The 17,300-nt window shown below is 42.1% G+C and overlaps 2 protein-coding genes across 2 annotated transcripts; both read left to right on the forward strand.

Annotated features, from left to right (window-relative positions):
* Positions 1-319: 319 nt before the first annotated feature.
* GLAREA_00300 (MFS general substrate transporter) lies at positions 320-1,922 on the forward strand (the record flags this gene model as incomplete). The annotated part of the gene is made up of 2 exons (XM_008085060.1): positions 320-570; positions 620-1,922. 2 exons carry the CDS (start codon positions 320-322, stop codon positions 1,920-1,922), a joined length of 1,554 nt encoding a protein of 517 aa, XP_008083251.1.
* A 7,993-nt stretch (positions 1,923-9,915) lies between these two features.
* On the forward strand, positions 9,916-10,721 carry GLAREA_00301 (GPI anchored serine-threonine rich protein; the record flags this gene model as incomplete). The annotated part of the gene is made up of 2 exons (XM_008085061.1): positions 9,916-10,156; positions 10,210-10,721. The coding sequence occupies 2 exons, from the start codon at positions 9,916-9,918 to the stop codon at positions 10,719-10,721; spliced, it is 753 nt and encodes a 250-aa protein (XP_008083252.1).
* Between the last annotated feature and the right edge of the window lie 6,579 nt (positions 10,722-17,300).

Below are 17,300 nucleotides of genomic sequence, written 5' to 3' on the forward strand. Positions count from 1 at the left end.
CTAGACGCAAACAGTCCATCCGCAGCCAATAGAGGGCTCTCCCAACGCTCTGGGGTCCATATATCCTTGAAGTTGCAGATCTCCGCCAGGGCCAAGCCGCGGATTTACAGCTTAGCTTTCAAATCGACTCCCTTGAGTCAGCTTTGCCGGGGAGATATCTCAACTGCGGGTTGACGTCGCTAATCTGTAATTTTATAAAGACAAGCCTTTGTCCAGCTGTCAGATACGACACCAAGCCAGTCATCTCACAGCCATTTTGCCATAACAAACTCTTGGAAAAGCCTCACATCTTGGAAAAAGGCTTGATCTTACATTCAAGATGGCTTTTGGTGTTTCATCCTTGTGGTTGGCTCCCGAAGTCAACCCGGTCAATTTCAAAGCACGAACAATTCCTATGTTGAACCCGATCAACAAGTATGGACGTGTATATTTCTTCTCCTGGTTTGGATTCATGATAGCCTTTCTGGCTTGGTATAGCTTCCCGCCTCTTCTCTCTGATGCTATCAAGCATGATTTGAAGTTAACTCAAAACGAAATCGCCAACTCCAACATCATTGCACTTACCGCCACGTAAGTTCTTAGCATCCTATTCACTCTAATTCGTTCTAACCAGTTCCAGTCTTCTTGTTAGACTTGTTGCCGGTCCAGCTTGCGACGCTTTCGGCCCCCGAAAGACATTTGCAGCATGTCTCCTTATTGGTGCTATTCCTAGTGTGCTCGCTGGTACGATTCATAATGCTATGGGACTTTATTTCATTCGATTCTTTGTTGGAATCCTAGGTGGTTCATTCGTTCCATGCCAAGTATGGTCCACAGGGTTCTTCGACAAGAACATTGTTGGTACAGCGAACTCTTTCACAGCAGGTCTTGGAAACGCTGGTGGCGGTATCACTTACTTCGTTATGCCTGCTGTCTATGACTCGCTACGTCGCCAACAACATCTGACTGAGCATGTCGCGTGGAGAGTCTCCTATGTTGTTCCATTCATCATGATCACAGCAGTCGCCATCGCCCTATTTCTCCTCTGTGAAGATACACCAACTGGAAAATGGTCCGACAGACACTTAGCTATCCAACAAAACCTCCAATCCCACGGTGTCCGCGCCGAAGGACTCGTTGACGTTCCTGGCTCCATCACCGATAAACACCCCACCGGCGAATCACCAAACCCAAGCACCGAAAAGCAACTTGACGAGGAAGCCGACCTCGCCAAAGCCAAACACGGCTCCTTCGATCACGAAGCCAACATGGGCGAGCAAGAAATGCTCGATGCCGCCCGCGGCGAAGTCGTCCAAAAACCCACCTTCAAAGAAGCCATGTCCGTGATCTTCACGCCCCAAACCCTCGTCGTGGCCGGCTGCTACTTCTGTTCCTTCGGCGCCGAACTCGCCATAAACTCCATCCTCGGAGCCTACTACCTCAAACAATTCCCTAAACTAGGCCAAACCGGCACCGGAAACTGGGCCGCCATGTTCGGCCTCCTCAACGTCGTCTTCCGTCCCCTCGGCGGCATCGCTTCTGATTACTTATACCGCCGCACCAGAACCGTGTGGTCGAAGAAGATCCTCCTTCACGCCCTCGCTATCATGACGGGAGTCTTCCAAATCATCATCGGCATCACCAACTCCCACAACCAATCCACTATGTTCGGACTAATCGCCGGCATGGCATTCTTCCTTGAAGCTGGAAACGGCGCGAATTTCTCCCTCGTACCGCATATTCATCCCTTTGCCAATGGCATTATAAGTGGTGTTACCGGTGCGTGTGGAAACTTAGGTGGTATCGTGTTTGCGGTTATTTTCAGGTATAATATGAAGGATTATGGGAAGAGTGTGTGGATTATTGGCGTTATGACTATCGCGATCAATTTGGCGATTTGTTGGATTAAACCGATTCCTAAGGGGCAGATTGGGGGCAGATAAAGTGTGTATTTTTGGAAGGCGTTATGGGAGTGGGTGTGGGGTTTTTGGGTTGAAAATTAGCGGGTGGATGGTTGTATATAGATAGAGATACCAGAATATGTATATTTGTTGTTATTGTTCATAAACGAGTCCGTCTGCGTGCTTCAGTATAATTTCGGGATGAGTCAGTTAAATAAACCAATCCGCGATCGACTTCATAATAATTATTGCTTGTGCAACTTTCAAGTATCTCCCGAATGAACCGAAAATCTCGCCTCCTTCAAGATAAACATAATGTATTGAAATGACCTGGAGACGATCAAGCCTTGTACTGCAGTGAAGGCAATCTAGGCTGTGAAATGACGTTTAGCTCTCAAACAACTTCTTCTCGAACAATTCGGGAAATCGGTGATTGTTTCATTTTCGGCAACAACATTCACTTTGCCATCCTCTATTTTTCATGGCAGTCCATAATTGGCAGTCGAGACAAGAGATTTCCTCAATTAGATTGACGCAATATCTATATTTCGTCGAATGTTTTCGGTAAATTCAAAAAATCTAGACTTCATATCAAGCCTACTTTGGAGCTTTCAAAACTCCTATCGCAGTTTGCGTCGACGAAATAGTTGAGAGTTGCGGTTATTTATTTTGCTCTTTGTGAGCACAGCAGTGGTATGATCGATGGTGGTAAATGTCGATGAATTGGGCGGATGTTTTTTGTGAAGTAGCTTAGCGAAGCCGTGGAGATCTTGAGATAAATAGGACCTTGTTTAGCTCAGAGTTTAGCTTTAACTTTGAACAAACCCGAGCGGTGCAACTTGATGTCTTGCGGAAAGTTTATTGTGAAATCAGATATCATAGAAAGACAATACAATATTACATCGAGAAAAGATGTCAGATACTTCGGACGTGAAAGTATGCGAATTGTTCAAATCATGCTTTCTTGATGAATTGCGGGAATCGGTGACAACCAGTGTTTCGGCAACAACTCCCGCGTTTCTTCGAGTTTCAAGACTCTCCTCGCCGTGCTTAATTTCTTAAGGTTAATTACTCGACAACAGATTAATTTGCGCTTCAGTCTCTGAAGAGGGAATTGTTTGTGATTTCATCAAGAATCCTGTTGTTTGGATTGTACATCAGAGGGGCAACGCTCATCCATTGTACTCGTCCTGAAGTTGAAGTATTCAAGGGGAAGAGTGTTTAGTTGAGGTTTCCTGTACTACGTGGAAGTCATTATAGAACTTGAAAAGAGATTTGAGAGAGAATTGGTGGTTTGATAGCTGGGGAACGTCAATTGCTTTTGTGGTAGAGATGGATTCGGGATTGGATCATTTGAGCTTGGCAAGGTCGAACACTCCCACACTTGTAATGCGTATCTAAACGTCAACAAACCTTTGAGACACTTGCCATTAGACGCCTATTAATTCTCCCGCTGGAATTGCCTTTGCCCACATTCTCTTCAAGAGCCTCTTCCAAAGGCTGTTTCATTTATCAGGAGCCTTTTGGTATTCCGTCCAACAGGCAACGTCAATGCACACTCCCCTCTTAGGATGTCGTTTTCTTAAATTATAAAGTTTTAGATATCGAATGTATAATGAAGTCAGAGAGGTAGTCATAAATTTTGTCCTAACGTTAGGGTAAGATGATACGGTTTGGAATGTGGGGTTGATATCGGTGGTGACATCCTTTTCGGTGACAACTCCATCTTCTTCTAGTTCATTGTACAACAAGCGGAGGCAGGAACAAACTATCCAGAAGATTAATAATATACATTAGAGTTTGGAAAACAGTGCCACCGCTCAAAGTTGTTCTATAAAAACTGCTTATTGATTCGCAGTGCCTGAGTAGATAAGCCGTATTTAGCGGAGCTATAGAGTAAGAGATTTTTAGAAGTGTCTACAAAGTATTTAATCGGCGACGACGAAGATGGATGATGCATTCAAGCCGGAACGGGGAAAATCCTTTAGGGATAACGCTCTTGAGGAAGTTTCTGGGGAGAAGTATGAAGAATTATAATATTTATTAGTATTCTTGTATGGGCAATATATAAATTCTGAGACAATAGATCTCGTGAAGGCAATATTTCGCAAGTTTCGAAGTCTTGTACCTAGTCTTGTACCCAGTCTGTGGCGAGAAATAGAAAACGTTAGATAATTATTAGTCCCAAAACATGATTGTCGCAATTTGAGCCCTAATTAATTTCTATAAAGAAACTTGCGTATAAAACGAAAAAGTGGATTGAAGTAATTTCATTACACAAGATGGACGTTTTCGAGAGACATGATGAACTGCATAAATACATAAGCGCAAGTAAGCGAAGGCAGAGTAATTAGGTGTGTGTTTAAAAGGCTAGCCACCTAAGGGCTTGAGTTAAGATACGATTGCGTAGTTCGTTTTCCGTGTTGCTCCAATTGTGGAGGCCTCGAAGGTCTATAGGTCAAGCATTTCGTTTTCATATAGAACTAAATTATGGACATTGAATTTCTATTAAGAATGCTTCCAAGAGCAGACAATCTTTGACTTCGTTTTAGTGATATTCTGGAGAATTAAAATTCGGTAATGACTTTCATTTCAGCAGCAACACACTTTTATCAGCTTTGTCCATCGTAAGATTCCAATTACACTTTTAACTGAAATTTGAAAGAAAAGTATATAACTCTAGGCTATTAGGCTTCGTAAAAGCAAATGTAACAACAAGCATCCATTCAATTTGGGTTTTATTACCCAACCCCCAGAATCACACAATTTCTTTACCAATCACGAAGCAGTTGTATCTTTGCCTTTATGACAGTCCTTGTTGGATCCATTCAAGTAATTACTTTTGGAATAATATTGCAGTTAGTGAAAAGAATGAAAGCTCTGATCTTCAAAACTCACACCATGCCTGTTATAGAGTTTATTCCCTCGGCGATCAAATGTAGTAGATATAATAAAGAAACCCTCTCCTTCTTACACCACAGAAATGGTCCCCCATTTAGAGAAAACATCCCACTGTCTAGTTGTTGTCCACAGATTTACATGACAAGTAGGAGGTTGATGAGTTTTTACAGTAGGAATACCTCCGTAGACACGACAAGTATGAAAAGTTGATATTTAAAAGGGCATTGAATAATGAGAATCAAAAGTCTTTAAGAATTGCGAAGAAATGATGACAAGAAGCAGAGGCTGTTACTTGGCTTAACCCTTAACCCATTCCAATATTTGTATAAAACCCTCTAATACAAGGAAAGAGTATTGCATACCACATAAGAAACTAATTTTACTATTTACTCCTCTATATAAGTAAAACTGTCATCAAGACGTCAAAAGCCAACCATTCTCCAGAACAGTACTGGATCAAATCTTTGCGAGATGGGGGGCTCTACTCTCGAGATCGGGAAATCATTAACTAGAGAGTTTTCAGCTCATGATACTGCTTGATTCGATACAGTCGCTAGGTTGCAATGTAAAGCCAGAAACCCCAACTCTTAATCTAGAATCGGTAACAAGATAATTTCCGACAACAAATCACACTTTGTATTTGGCCGTTAGTATTTTATTCGCAGACTTCACAGATTCTGCTGCTTGTTTCTCAGCGCTGTTCTTTGATTTTGATGGCTTCTTTGGCTCCACTGTTTTCTCTTTTTCCTCTGCTATTTCGTACTTTCTCTTCTTCCAAATAGCGTATTGATCGCGGATGGTGTCGACGTCAACCCACCTTCACATTTTCATGTACGTGTTGACTGATATTGAAATATTTCCATTTTCGAGGCATATTTCTGTGTTAATCTCTCTCCAGTTTCCCATAGTATTTTAGAGCCAAAGTCTATTATACGAATTTTACGCGTAGTTCATATTGTAGGTGGCCAATACGAGTATTAGGAGGACGGGAAGAAAGAGGACGGGCTTTCTTACACAAGACTAATATTAAGATGGTAGAGTTTTAGAATTGAGGATTTTCAGATGGCTTCTTGGATTCCTTGATTGAAATTTCCGAAGGGTAAAGAGGAAGTAGATTCGCGGAGATGTAGGTTTATATATTATACCGATTAAAAGAACTTGACACAAAAGGCTATTACTCAAGGTCCACTGAGTATGTTCTATAAATGAAGGTTTACAACACAAAATTCTAAGCTTGTTAGAACTAAGAGCCATGTCATCTTTAACAGTAAGCACAGCTTGAATAAGTGAAAGGTGCAAACTTGAGCTGTGAGTTTGCCGCTATGAGATACTTTGGAAAATGCGACGAGAAAACCTGGTACGACACATAGGCGAAAAAGATCAGCTTTCACGTTTCTCTTTACCACCACAAGATAGGCGAGTTTCATCGAAGTGAGTGTCCGTATTTTCTAATACGAATTATAGAATGTAAATAATTAAGCTTTCCGTTCTGGAATTCGGTGACAACAACTGGAACGGCAGCAAACACGTGGCATCTCTCACGTGAATTAACTCTCACCGGACAAATAACGAGAGTTCTTAAAGGCTCAACAGTCTCTTGATCAAGATGCAGACGATCAATCAGAGAGTGAGGGAATAGGGGGCTGCCAAAACAGAAGCTGGATTGAAGGCAATAATGAGAGTAATTGTATTTTCGAGCCTCGAAACTAGAAATCGCTTTTTGTTACAAGTTTGTAATGTTCGTTAGCCACCCCCCCACTCATTAAGTAGGTTCTCCTCTAATAATATCTATACTGACGAATATAATCGATAGGATATTAGTGTGCTTTAGTACTGACGAGATAAATCCTTACAAGAAAAAACGACTTATTCCATCTGAGAAGCTATGTTTACTTTGTTCTCGAATTAATGATGCTATATTGCATCTTTCAATTAGGCTAGGTGTACCGATCGAGGAAAAATGCCAGGAAATCTTTTTCTTCTATTGTTTGTCACATAAACACCACTTTAGGGTATATGGATAAAGATGAAGCACTCTAACTTTTCGAACGAGGCAAAATAGGTTATATGTATAGTGGGTCGCTTAGTTAAGCGATTCTCCCTTATTTAAGTGAGAAGCTGTTCCTCGACATTATCATGTTGGGACAGTATCCACCAGCCTTACAACTAGTCGGACAGGAGTCAGAAGAGAAATATTTGAGGTTTTCAAAGCCCGGGCGGTAGGAGCCTGTGCAATGTGAGGCAAATTGGTGGCTTCCAAATCGAATTAATGAGTATCAGTTGCTTCTCTCAGATTGTTGGACTCAGTTTATACAGTTGTGGACTTGTATAAAGGTACATCGTGGCTGGTACTTTCCCAGCACGCTTAACTCATGCTGTCTGGAATTGCACCTCGGTCACGGTATTACGAGCTTTCTCGGCAGAGATGAGTTCTGAGAATGTTGGGCAATATTAAAAACTGATTGAAGCATACCGGGCCGAGTAATCCGAATAATAAGACCGAGTTCTTTTAATATTGGCTCCAGTATATTGCTTTGAAACGCTGTTGCGAACATCTTAAGTGAGGTCGTTCCAGAGGAACAACTTCGTTTCTTACAGTGCTTTACAATGACCACGACGAACGCAGAGCACACGATGGTATCACGTTATGGACATTGATTGCCTGATATGATTTCGTGTAAGGTCTTGTGCTTCATCGTTCCTGGACTCAGATGTTCTGGTACCTTTCGTAGTCTCCACCCCAAGAGCCAGAGCTAGCACGGACACCCAGTATGAAGCAACGAAGTTGCAGCTCGAACAATACCAAGACTCATGAAGAAATTCCACTCACTTCTTGTATTACTGCCAATACTCCATCTCCATCTCCAAGAATTATATATCGCTTCAAAATTACTTGACAATCCTATTTCTATGCCATTTCCTTGATCACAAGAGTTTCTGATCCACAATGTCAGACCATAGTCTAGCCAATCCCAATCCCCACAAGACACTCTCAAAACCAACCAGGAAGACCCTCTCTCCACTCAACACCAGCATCGGAACGTTCCCTGCAGTAAATTGGTACCTGAATATGCTCCATCTAATAAGCTCTCGTATCGAAACACGCATTCAAATCCAAATTGAACGACGACAGACCAAAAAATTTGATAAACATCATCATCGCGATTTTACTCTCATAAAACAGTAAGCTTCAAACTATGATACAGGAGAAGGGCGACAAGTGTTTCCATTCGCGACTGCGCCGTAATGTTGCCGCGATCGAGTGCAGAGACTTTTTCGGACGGGTCATTCATTACCCCGCGGCGGAGCTCGTCATTACAAGGTTGTCTGAGCGCGATTTCGAGGATGTGAAATTACCTATCCTTGGCCCATTTATGATGCGACGGCGAAGGAAATTCTCGCTGGCCTCCAAGTATTCGGGATTGAGACGAATCGGGCAAGTTAAGAAATGCCGAGCTCGGGATGGAAGCGTTGGACAAGTACGTGGGTTGATACAAAGTGAGTCAAATAGGCGGCGCAACTTGCGCAAGTTCATATAGCAAGCTTACTGTATTATATATGAGCTCCTTTCAAGAGGCAAGTGATATCGAGCGGAACTTTAATAGACCCAGCAAAGTGGCTCTTTGGCAAGAAAAGCCAACACTCCTAAAGTTTTATTCTTGACCGACGAAGAATTGGTATTTGGAAGGAACACGTCCCTCGTACCCGTTGGCACATCTCATCCATTCGCTTCTAATAATATTCCTGATGATTCCCGGTATGATCAATACGGACGACCACCTTCCAGTTTCATGAATTGTTGGTTTGTTTGGGTGCCAAACGTGTGCGATCGTGCCTCTTCCCAAGATGGGTCACAGGATATCGCTTCGCCATCATTCCCGCAGGAAACTCTACGTTTAGGATCGTAGGTTGAGTTGATATTGTCTTTATATACGACGTATTATCACGAACAGCCAATCAACAACAGAGTTTCAATTATCATCATGAGCTGTAGTCATCATGTCGTTGTGCAACAAGATTGTGGCGTTACGGCTAGAGCTGCTTGAGCTGATGCCTAGCTTGGTGGTGAGCATTGCTGACGTTTGGCACTCTATTCTCCTCCTTTCGTCCATCTCACATCGTAACAATGACAGCTGGCGGTCGTTCTTTTGCTGGAATCACCATGAGAATTTAGCAAATACTACTTCAGCCCTCAAAACACGAGCTATGAAAGCCTCAAGTTATTTCTAGCTTCAGTTCTTGAAGAGTCCGAAGAGTCGCACGAGGCTGTGATGCGCCTCAACCAACCATTCAATGCAGTGTCCATCACGATTTCAGCCCTGCCTCTTGTGCGCTCCTGGCGCGTGGTGAAAACGTAATTTGACAAACAGAAGCTCTTTGTGCTACTGCAGGCCGGCAAAAGATGGAATGCAGCCCTACCGAGGGGGGACAGAGTATTCTCAATATCTGTTTTGAAGTGAGATATTGCATACTCAACTAGAATGACTTCATCGACGTTGGTTCATCTGTATTCTAAGGATAAAATCATACAATATTATTCACGTAAAGTAGGCAGATCTTGCCAGGGACTGCAAAATATCGACAATATTCCACCACTGCGTAAAACCCCTTACCAGATTAGGATGCTAAGCGAGAATGTTTACAGGTCACCAGCCGAGACTTGAGCGTTGGCGGCGCTTTGGGGACCCACCAAAATGCAACCTCTCCTGAATCTAACCGAGTCTGGCCTGCTCATTTCCCTCTGCAGTTCGGGGAAGTCCAGACAACCCATGAGGGTTCCCACTCCTGAACGGTCGAATCACCAAACATCCTTTACCACGGAATGACCTTGCAAGCCCCCTTCTCCCCTCGTCAATGGCTTTTGGGCCAAAAATGGATCTCATTGCAAGGTCTGTGGGACATTTTGCCCTGCGGATCTTCGGGTGTTGGCTGGATGAAAGGACAAGGTTGTTGCAGATGTTGGTGGCCGTGCTTGACATTGGGGACCTTTAAATGCGCAGCATCCAGTTTCTGCCTGCACCTGAACTCTCGTCTTACTCACCTTAGCTTTAGTATCTTTTTTTCATATATACCCTCTTTGTATCATTGATACGTCCGTTCTTTAAGAATTACCCCCCTAATCAACACCATCAACATGCGTTTCACATCAGCAATCTTCGCAGCCGTCGCGCTTGCAACATCTGTTTTCGCGCAAGAGACAACACCTGGATTCGCAGCTATTACAGCTCCAACCAAGGACGCGAATCTTGTGGCTGGAAGTGACTTCAAGATTGAATGGCAGCCAGGAACTACTCCATCATCTGCCACTTTCACTATTCAACTTCTCCAAGGAGGCCCTACTCAAGACAAACTTGTTATCGGAGAAACCATTGCTGGTAAGGATTCCTAATGATAACTTTCCAGAGAATAGTAATTGACAGAATTGTAGCTGGCGTCCCAAACTCTGGTTCATACAACTGGAAAGTTCCATCAGGACTTACCTTCGAACTCTATGGTATCAAGATCTCCCTCGATAGCGCACCAACGACCTTCCAATACTCCAACCCATTCCACATCGTCGGTGGCTCCAGCTCATCAAGCACGGTCAGCACCACCAGCTCTGCTTCAAGCTCCAGCACCACCTCCAGCACAAGCGTGAGCACCACCACATCCAAGACCTCATCTGTTATTTCATCCACCGTCACTGGCGTCACCACCTCAATCCCAAGCCCAACCTCAAGCACCGTCGTTGTTCCAACCACCGCCGGCCCAGTCACCGTCAACGGAACAACCACGACTGTCCCAACCCTCACAACCGCCATCGTCAGCCCATCCGGTAACGGCACCATCGTACGACCAACCAGCACAGGCCCAGCAGTCAACCCAACGAACGCTGCTGGCAAGGCCGCCACCGGAGGTTTTGCTGTCATCGGTGGTTTGGCTCTTGCATTCATCTTGTAAACACCTCAAGTTATCTACGCGTAAACTAAAGATCGAAGCCGCGGAGTCGCGGTATAATGTTGTAGACAAGACATGGGAGCGGGTGGTTCGGAAAATAATGCATACGAGGCGTTTTTTTATTTCTTGAGATGAGGCGGATACCCGAAATGGATTTAGATGGACATGTACGTTGCTAGATGTGAATTCATGTGTATATCGAAAAGTCAATTAATCCATACACTTGAAAAAACTTGGGCGTTTGTTGGTTGTGGAGCATGTGACGGCTGTGTGAAGTTGTTTCGTAGCGAAGGATTAAATGTGTGACAACGATTTGTCAAGCGTATTTATGTGAGCTCTGTTTTTCCGTTTTAGTGACACGGATAACATTTTCCTTCCGTACCAAAATAAAATAATTCCGGGTCCCTATTTCTTTCACGCTTTTCCCAGAAGTGTCGTAGGTGCAAGATCCAACATGGTCAGGTAGCGAGCAGGATAATAAATATATTCTATAATTTGGTCTTGGATAGCCGCAACTGAGACACCGTCATTTATGAACAGTTTGTAGTATAACAGACTTCTGTTTTATGACACAGAACAAGTCTTTCTTATGGCCAGAGGATTTTCCCGTTCCAAACTTCCTCGCATTGCAGAAATCTCGAGTTTATAGCTAACAACAGAAGCTGCAATTATCAAACAATTATGTTAACTTCACTACTGGCAAAGGGTATTTTGTTAGAACGCTTAGTGTTGAATCCCACATGTTATCTTCATCTCACATCTCGAGTGCAATAATCAATGGCTGCGGCCTTCATCTTCCATTCCTGAAAGAGTATCTGTTCTTTCCAAAATCGAAGGCAATCTCACTGCCGAAATTAACCTTGCTACCAAAACCGAGCGAAGTAGCTAGTTTCCAATTATATAAGATGTGTGAGAAGGAACGTGATTGTCTAAGCTGAGATGATGTTTTAGATATTGAATAGGATACATCGATCCTATTTTTTTGAATTGAGAAATTGGCCCGTACAGCCGCTGATGACTGCTTTAAACGTTGTGGTTAAGAATCTATTTACTCCCCTGGAATCAGTATTCTGTTTTATTAGATGGGAGCTTCGGATCTCTACTTCTATCTAAGGTCCTGCAAAATAGAATTTCTACAGTAGGAATTAGAATAACTTTGCTCATGTCTTGAATTAATTGTTGAACGAAGATAGAAACAATTGACGGAAGTAGTAGTCTCAACAATAATTCCACCTAGGTAGAAGATTAGAATCTTGAAATATTATGTGCTATGATACAGATGTAAAACCCTCTTTTGAGATTATGAGTCCGTATTTTATTTGCAGATTACTGTTTGGAACACAAGGAGAAAGGGAACTTTTACGGAACACTCCATTTACTTAGAGTGATTTTGAGCTCATCATAGCTTGGAAGTGGACTATAAAACCAATTCAATTTGTTCTTTAACAAGGTACAAGTGAACAGCTTCTCAAAGAAAATTCAGACAGTAACTACAGTATTTGTGTACGTGAAGACTCAGAAGACTCTATAACTCGCGTAGAAAGAGTAATATCAAACTTCCACATTCACCCCTGTTATACCCATCTCAACCCTTTTAATCTAGAGTTGCGAAAGAATACTTGCTGCCGAAAAAGAACTCAACACCATTTTCAGCTTTCCTATATACTCTACTCATTTAACAATGTCCAAAAACTATTAGATAGCCTTAATATAACTCAACAATTGGTGCTCTGCCGTGTAACATACCATCCCAAAGACAACTAGTGTCAGTTTCTAGGAGAGTTTGCCCACAGGCCTCAAACACCGGACTTCTTTTTGGTTTTCTACTATACAGGATATTTTCAATTTAAATAGTGCTGTTCTAGTTATTGGATTTATCCTTGATGTTTCTGTCTCTATCAACATTAGATTACATACCTGGCAAATATTACATCGTGTTTCACATCACGACTATAATTTCATTTCCGGGCTACGAGTCATTTAAAGAAATGATCAGTGAAAATCAGCATCTCAATCTATCGTTTATTCGTGCGACACAGTACCTGCTTTCCTGCTCTAATGAATTACATAATTGAATTAAATTATTGGTCTTCTCCAATAGCTCTGTATATTTAATGTACTTACGGACTTAGATACTTCAACCTTCGAGCTACTAGTTGAATCGAGTCTCTTGAGATTCAGAGACGCATATTAGCACTTTTAGATCTTAAATTTGAACAGCTGCGCGCCTCAAACAGAGGTCTACAAACTTAAAATTTTCAACCTACAGGCTTTCATTTGTGTTTAGTAGTGGTAAATAAGCAGCTATACCTATAATCTATTAAGCAGCTTCTCACTCCACCTACCGAAAGAGGTTCGCTGAAATACAAGAGCACGTAGAGCAATAGACTACGAAACTAACCGATACTCACCTTGCAAATGTTCTCCTTGCCCACATTCTGTACCATGAAAATAGAGACAACATTTCAATCGAAACAACACAAGCAGCTTGCACCGGCTCCTTCTCACACGCACGATCCTTCTGCTGCAAGTGCTCATGAGCAGACATACCAACACGACAGTGACCACGTGTTAGGCCAAAGCCGCGGAACCAACTTCACACACGGCTCACAGATCTCTCGATAGCCTGTCACTAGAATCTTTCGGAAGGCAAGATTTACCTTTGCTATCTATAGAGCTTTCAACGAGCCGATGACTGTGTTTTGGCGGCCAAAGCTGCCAACCAACTTTACTTGCGTTTCAAAGATCTTGCAACAGCTTACAAGTCAGCTTTTTTGGGCCACTAGGTGGACAAGAATGGATATTTGCTATTTGAAGAAACATTTAAAACGACGGTGACTGTGGTTGGGTAGTCAAAGCCGCCGAACCAACTTGACTTGCGTTTCCTAGACCTCTCAAGAGATTATAAGTAGATTCTTTGGACCCGCAAAGAGCAAATATCTACCATCTGCAGAAAATCATTCATGCACTTTCGATAGAAAATATCAACTTCAAACACGAGTGACAAGATTACCAGCCACGCAAGTCTTACCGTACGAAAAATCCCATTCGCTCCTTCTCTACCAAACAAGCAGCACACTTGCACAAACTCAAGCTGATAGAATCGCAGAAGCTTCCATATTCCTGACGCTCAAAGTTCACGCATTCCGCCAACCACGCTGCTCCTTCAGCACCCAGTTAGTGGAGAAAGTAACCCATCCCTTGGAGCGGTGGCAGCTGTGGTTTTAGAATAGAGCACTAATTCTCAACATACAGATCATCTCCTCTTTCACAGCTGCATCCCGCACATCACGATCCGCTTCCCAACCAACCCCTCTACAACACTCAATTTTACCCCACTTCCCTCGCTTTTAAGCAATGTGCGAATGGGCTTGCGTGACATACGCCGCTTGTAGGCGGCGCCCAAACAGACACGTGCACCGAGTTCACGTTATCTATTGCACAGAAGCAAGAAGGCTTGCAAGAAACGCTTGCATTCCTGCATCCACGTTTCAGAGAGATCTTCCGTTGAGTCTAGATGCACAAGACACGGATATTGCAGGAACATGCCCTCCTTGTGCTGGAATGACGCCGTCTAATTCTTCGGACTAGCCAATCTGGTGTCTTCCCCCCAATTCAGCATAACAGATCGGGGTCGCGCCTTCTCGCGAGCTGCCTCCCCAAGATCCTTGAATGTGCTAGATGGCGTTAACTAAATTGAATTATTAAAAAGAAATAGATAGCACACTATGAATCAATCCCTGTTAATTTAAACACCTCAAGCTCCAAAGTCTCAAGATCGACATCCGGACACGTTTTGCAGTAAATATCGAAAACGAGATACAATTTCGACACATCATAGTTACAAGAGATATGAGTAGCGTAGTCATCTAGAGGCTCAATATCTCGCCATTTAAAGAAAGCGGTGATGATGGGGTTGATTTCGAGGAAAGGGCGGTCGCGGTATTGGACGATTATTCGGTGGGGAGTAGGCTGACTCATTATGTCCCAGGTGTAAAGACAATTACTTGTGCAGTGTTTGGAGACGATTGGTAGGGGCCTAACAAAATGTGTGTTCCTTGAAGACGGTGAGAGAGGGCGAAAAGGTATATACTTGTAGTTTCCCGAGCCGAAAAACATAACCAACACAACTAGCCAACGTCCACGTGACCTTTTGTGAGAATTATAATTAAATGGCAACCAATGAGATAAGTCGTAGAATATATTCATTTACGATGAAGAGTGCTAGATTTACATTTCTATCCCTCTCTTCTTAAAGTAGACTAAACAAGTTACACTTAAAACATAATATACTGTTTATCTAATTAACTTAACAATATTTCGTATATTTCCTTTACACTTTTCAAAAAACAAGAATGTTCTTCTCCTAAAAATTAGATCTAGATAGTTTATGAACCTCCTTGTCTCTAGAGTTTGATCACTTATCAGTATACAAGAAAACCAAAAAAAATTCCATTTCGATTTATGTTTGTCCTACGCGGTATTATGGTCCGTAGAACAATGAATTTTGTCTCTACAATGAGGGAACAAAAGACATGAGAGTATAGTCATAATTCTACATCAGAGCTATATACGTGATCTTTCTATTCAAACGTATATGTTGTTACCGAATTTAATGTGACTACCGATTCGTAATCGCCTTCCAATTCCTACCTTACCACTGCTCTCGAATCCCTTTATTCACTATCCAAGTCACATCACAAAACCCCCAGCTAACGACGAAGGCTAAACACAATATCTCTATTTATATAAACACGGCACGGTGAGCCATTTCATGAAAGTTCTCGCTCGTCTATGTTTACATTTAGAAAATCTGGTTTAAGTGGAAATTTATAGTGAAGATTGTAGAGAAACCGGGAGTGTTGCTAGATGCTGAGCTGGGTGAATAGTGTGTTGTATTTAATATAACCAAAAGTGGAAGATAGAGAGTTATGGGGTTTATGGTTCTAGTTAATATAGAGGAACTTAAACTAAAACCTCAATCGTCTAATTCACCCCCTAGATTCCGCCTACTAACACTCTCCCAATCAAACCCCTAACCTAATCCTAATCTTATATTATATTAGAATCCACAAATAAAGCATCATTCTAAAACATTTATTTCCCATCTCGTCCACTCAACGTATATCATTCCCGTAATTCCCAGCTATCAAAACATAAAACCAGGACACACCTCTCAAATCCAACAATATATACAAAGAGTTCCAACCTCCTCCAGAGAATTCTGGCTTCTATAACCCCACATTCTTCTCTCTGCCTTCTGGCCCTACCGACTCCTCATTTTTCAGCCTGTGAAAAGATCCTTCTCCACTCAGTAATCCTCTCTAAATATTACTTACTTAAAAACTCCGACAGTCGTCACCGAAAATCAAGTTGTCACCGATTCCTACTCACCCACCGATTCACCCCTCTCTACACCCTCAATGATTTCCCCATTAATCTCCCAACGTCAGGGGTCCAGTTTACACTGAAAATAATACAATATACCGCATCTAAAGCTACTAGTATGTAAAGGTTATATTATCGAAAGATTCGACTATCGCTTAGTAACCATTTTACCATTTCCCCGATATTAGATGTTAGCATTTGGCGCTTATATTTTCAGTGTCCGATCTCTGCTTTTCGATTTGATGCGTGGAGAGTGAGAAGGTTGGAGGTTAAGAAAATAGATATTTCTACAGAAATAAACATAATTGATTTATAATTACCTGGCTTCAACAGTCCTAACCTTTTAGTACCGTAACTGTTACGCAAACCTCTAATCGGAAAAATCTCCAAACACCTCTTAACTTTAGTTCGCCCACCCTGCCTATCCTTTCTATACCTCCACCCCTCTCTTTTATACTAAATCACGAATATACACCATAAAAGCCCTCTTCTCTTCCAATTTACTAGACCCAAATGACGAAAATGCTCCTCTCAAAAAGAATCTTGGTGTTACACATCACAAAGCATTTTCCTCTACCTTATCTCATTCCCTCTACTCTATTTAATACCACCACTATATACTACGTCTAACCTAAATCTGAATTTATTTACTCACCAAGAATATAAACTCTACGCTGGGAGGGTAGTTGTCGTCGATCTCAATTTCACCACCGATTCGTGACTTACTTGCCAGAATTCCCCTTTTTTAAATTTCCCCGCCGGTAGTATAATCTACACTACAAAACACCCGTATCTCCTTCTATAGTTAAGCTTAACTACCATTTCACAAGCAGGAAGTACACAGAGTAATTCGTCGGTACCGAATGTTTCTCATTTATTAATCTTAGTAGAACAAGAAAGGATGGTAGCTTTATAGTGTGTTATAGTAGGACTTTATATAGAGGGGAAGTTAGAAGTTTGCTAATTTGGGTTATATAGAATCACTAGTTTTTAAGAGATTACCTTTAAGGTATATCGCAGTGTTTAGAAAACGACCTTTTAACCCTACTTACCTAAGTTCTTATCCCTCGAAAAAATACTCTACTATCAACTCACCCACCCCCTCCATTCTATATATTATTTCCTTCTCCTCCCTTTTACAACAACTCACAATAAAACCTCTCACCCACCTACCCCTAATCCCCATAACACAAA

This window comes from Glarea lozoyensis (genome assembly GCF_000409485.1).
Source record: "Glarea lozoyensis ATCC 20868 chromosome Unknown GLAREA3, whole genome shotgun sequence".
Lineage (NCBI taxonomy): Eukaryota > Fungi > Ascomycota > Leotiomycetes > Helotiales > Helotiaceae > Glarea > Glarea lozoyensis.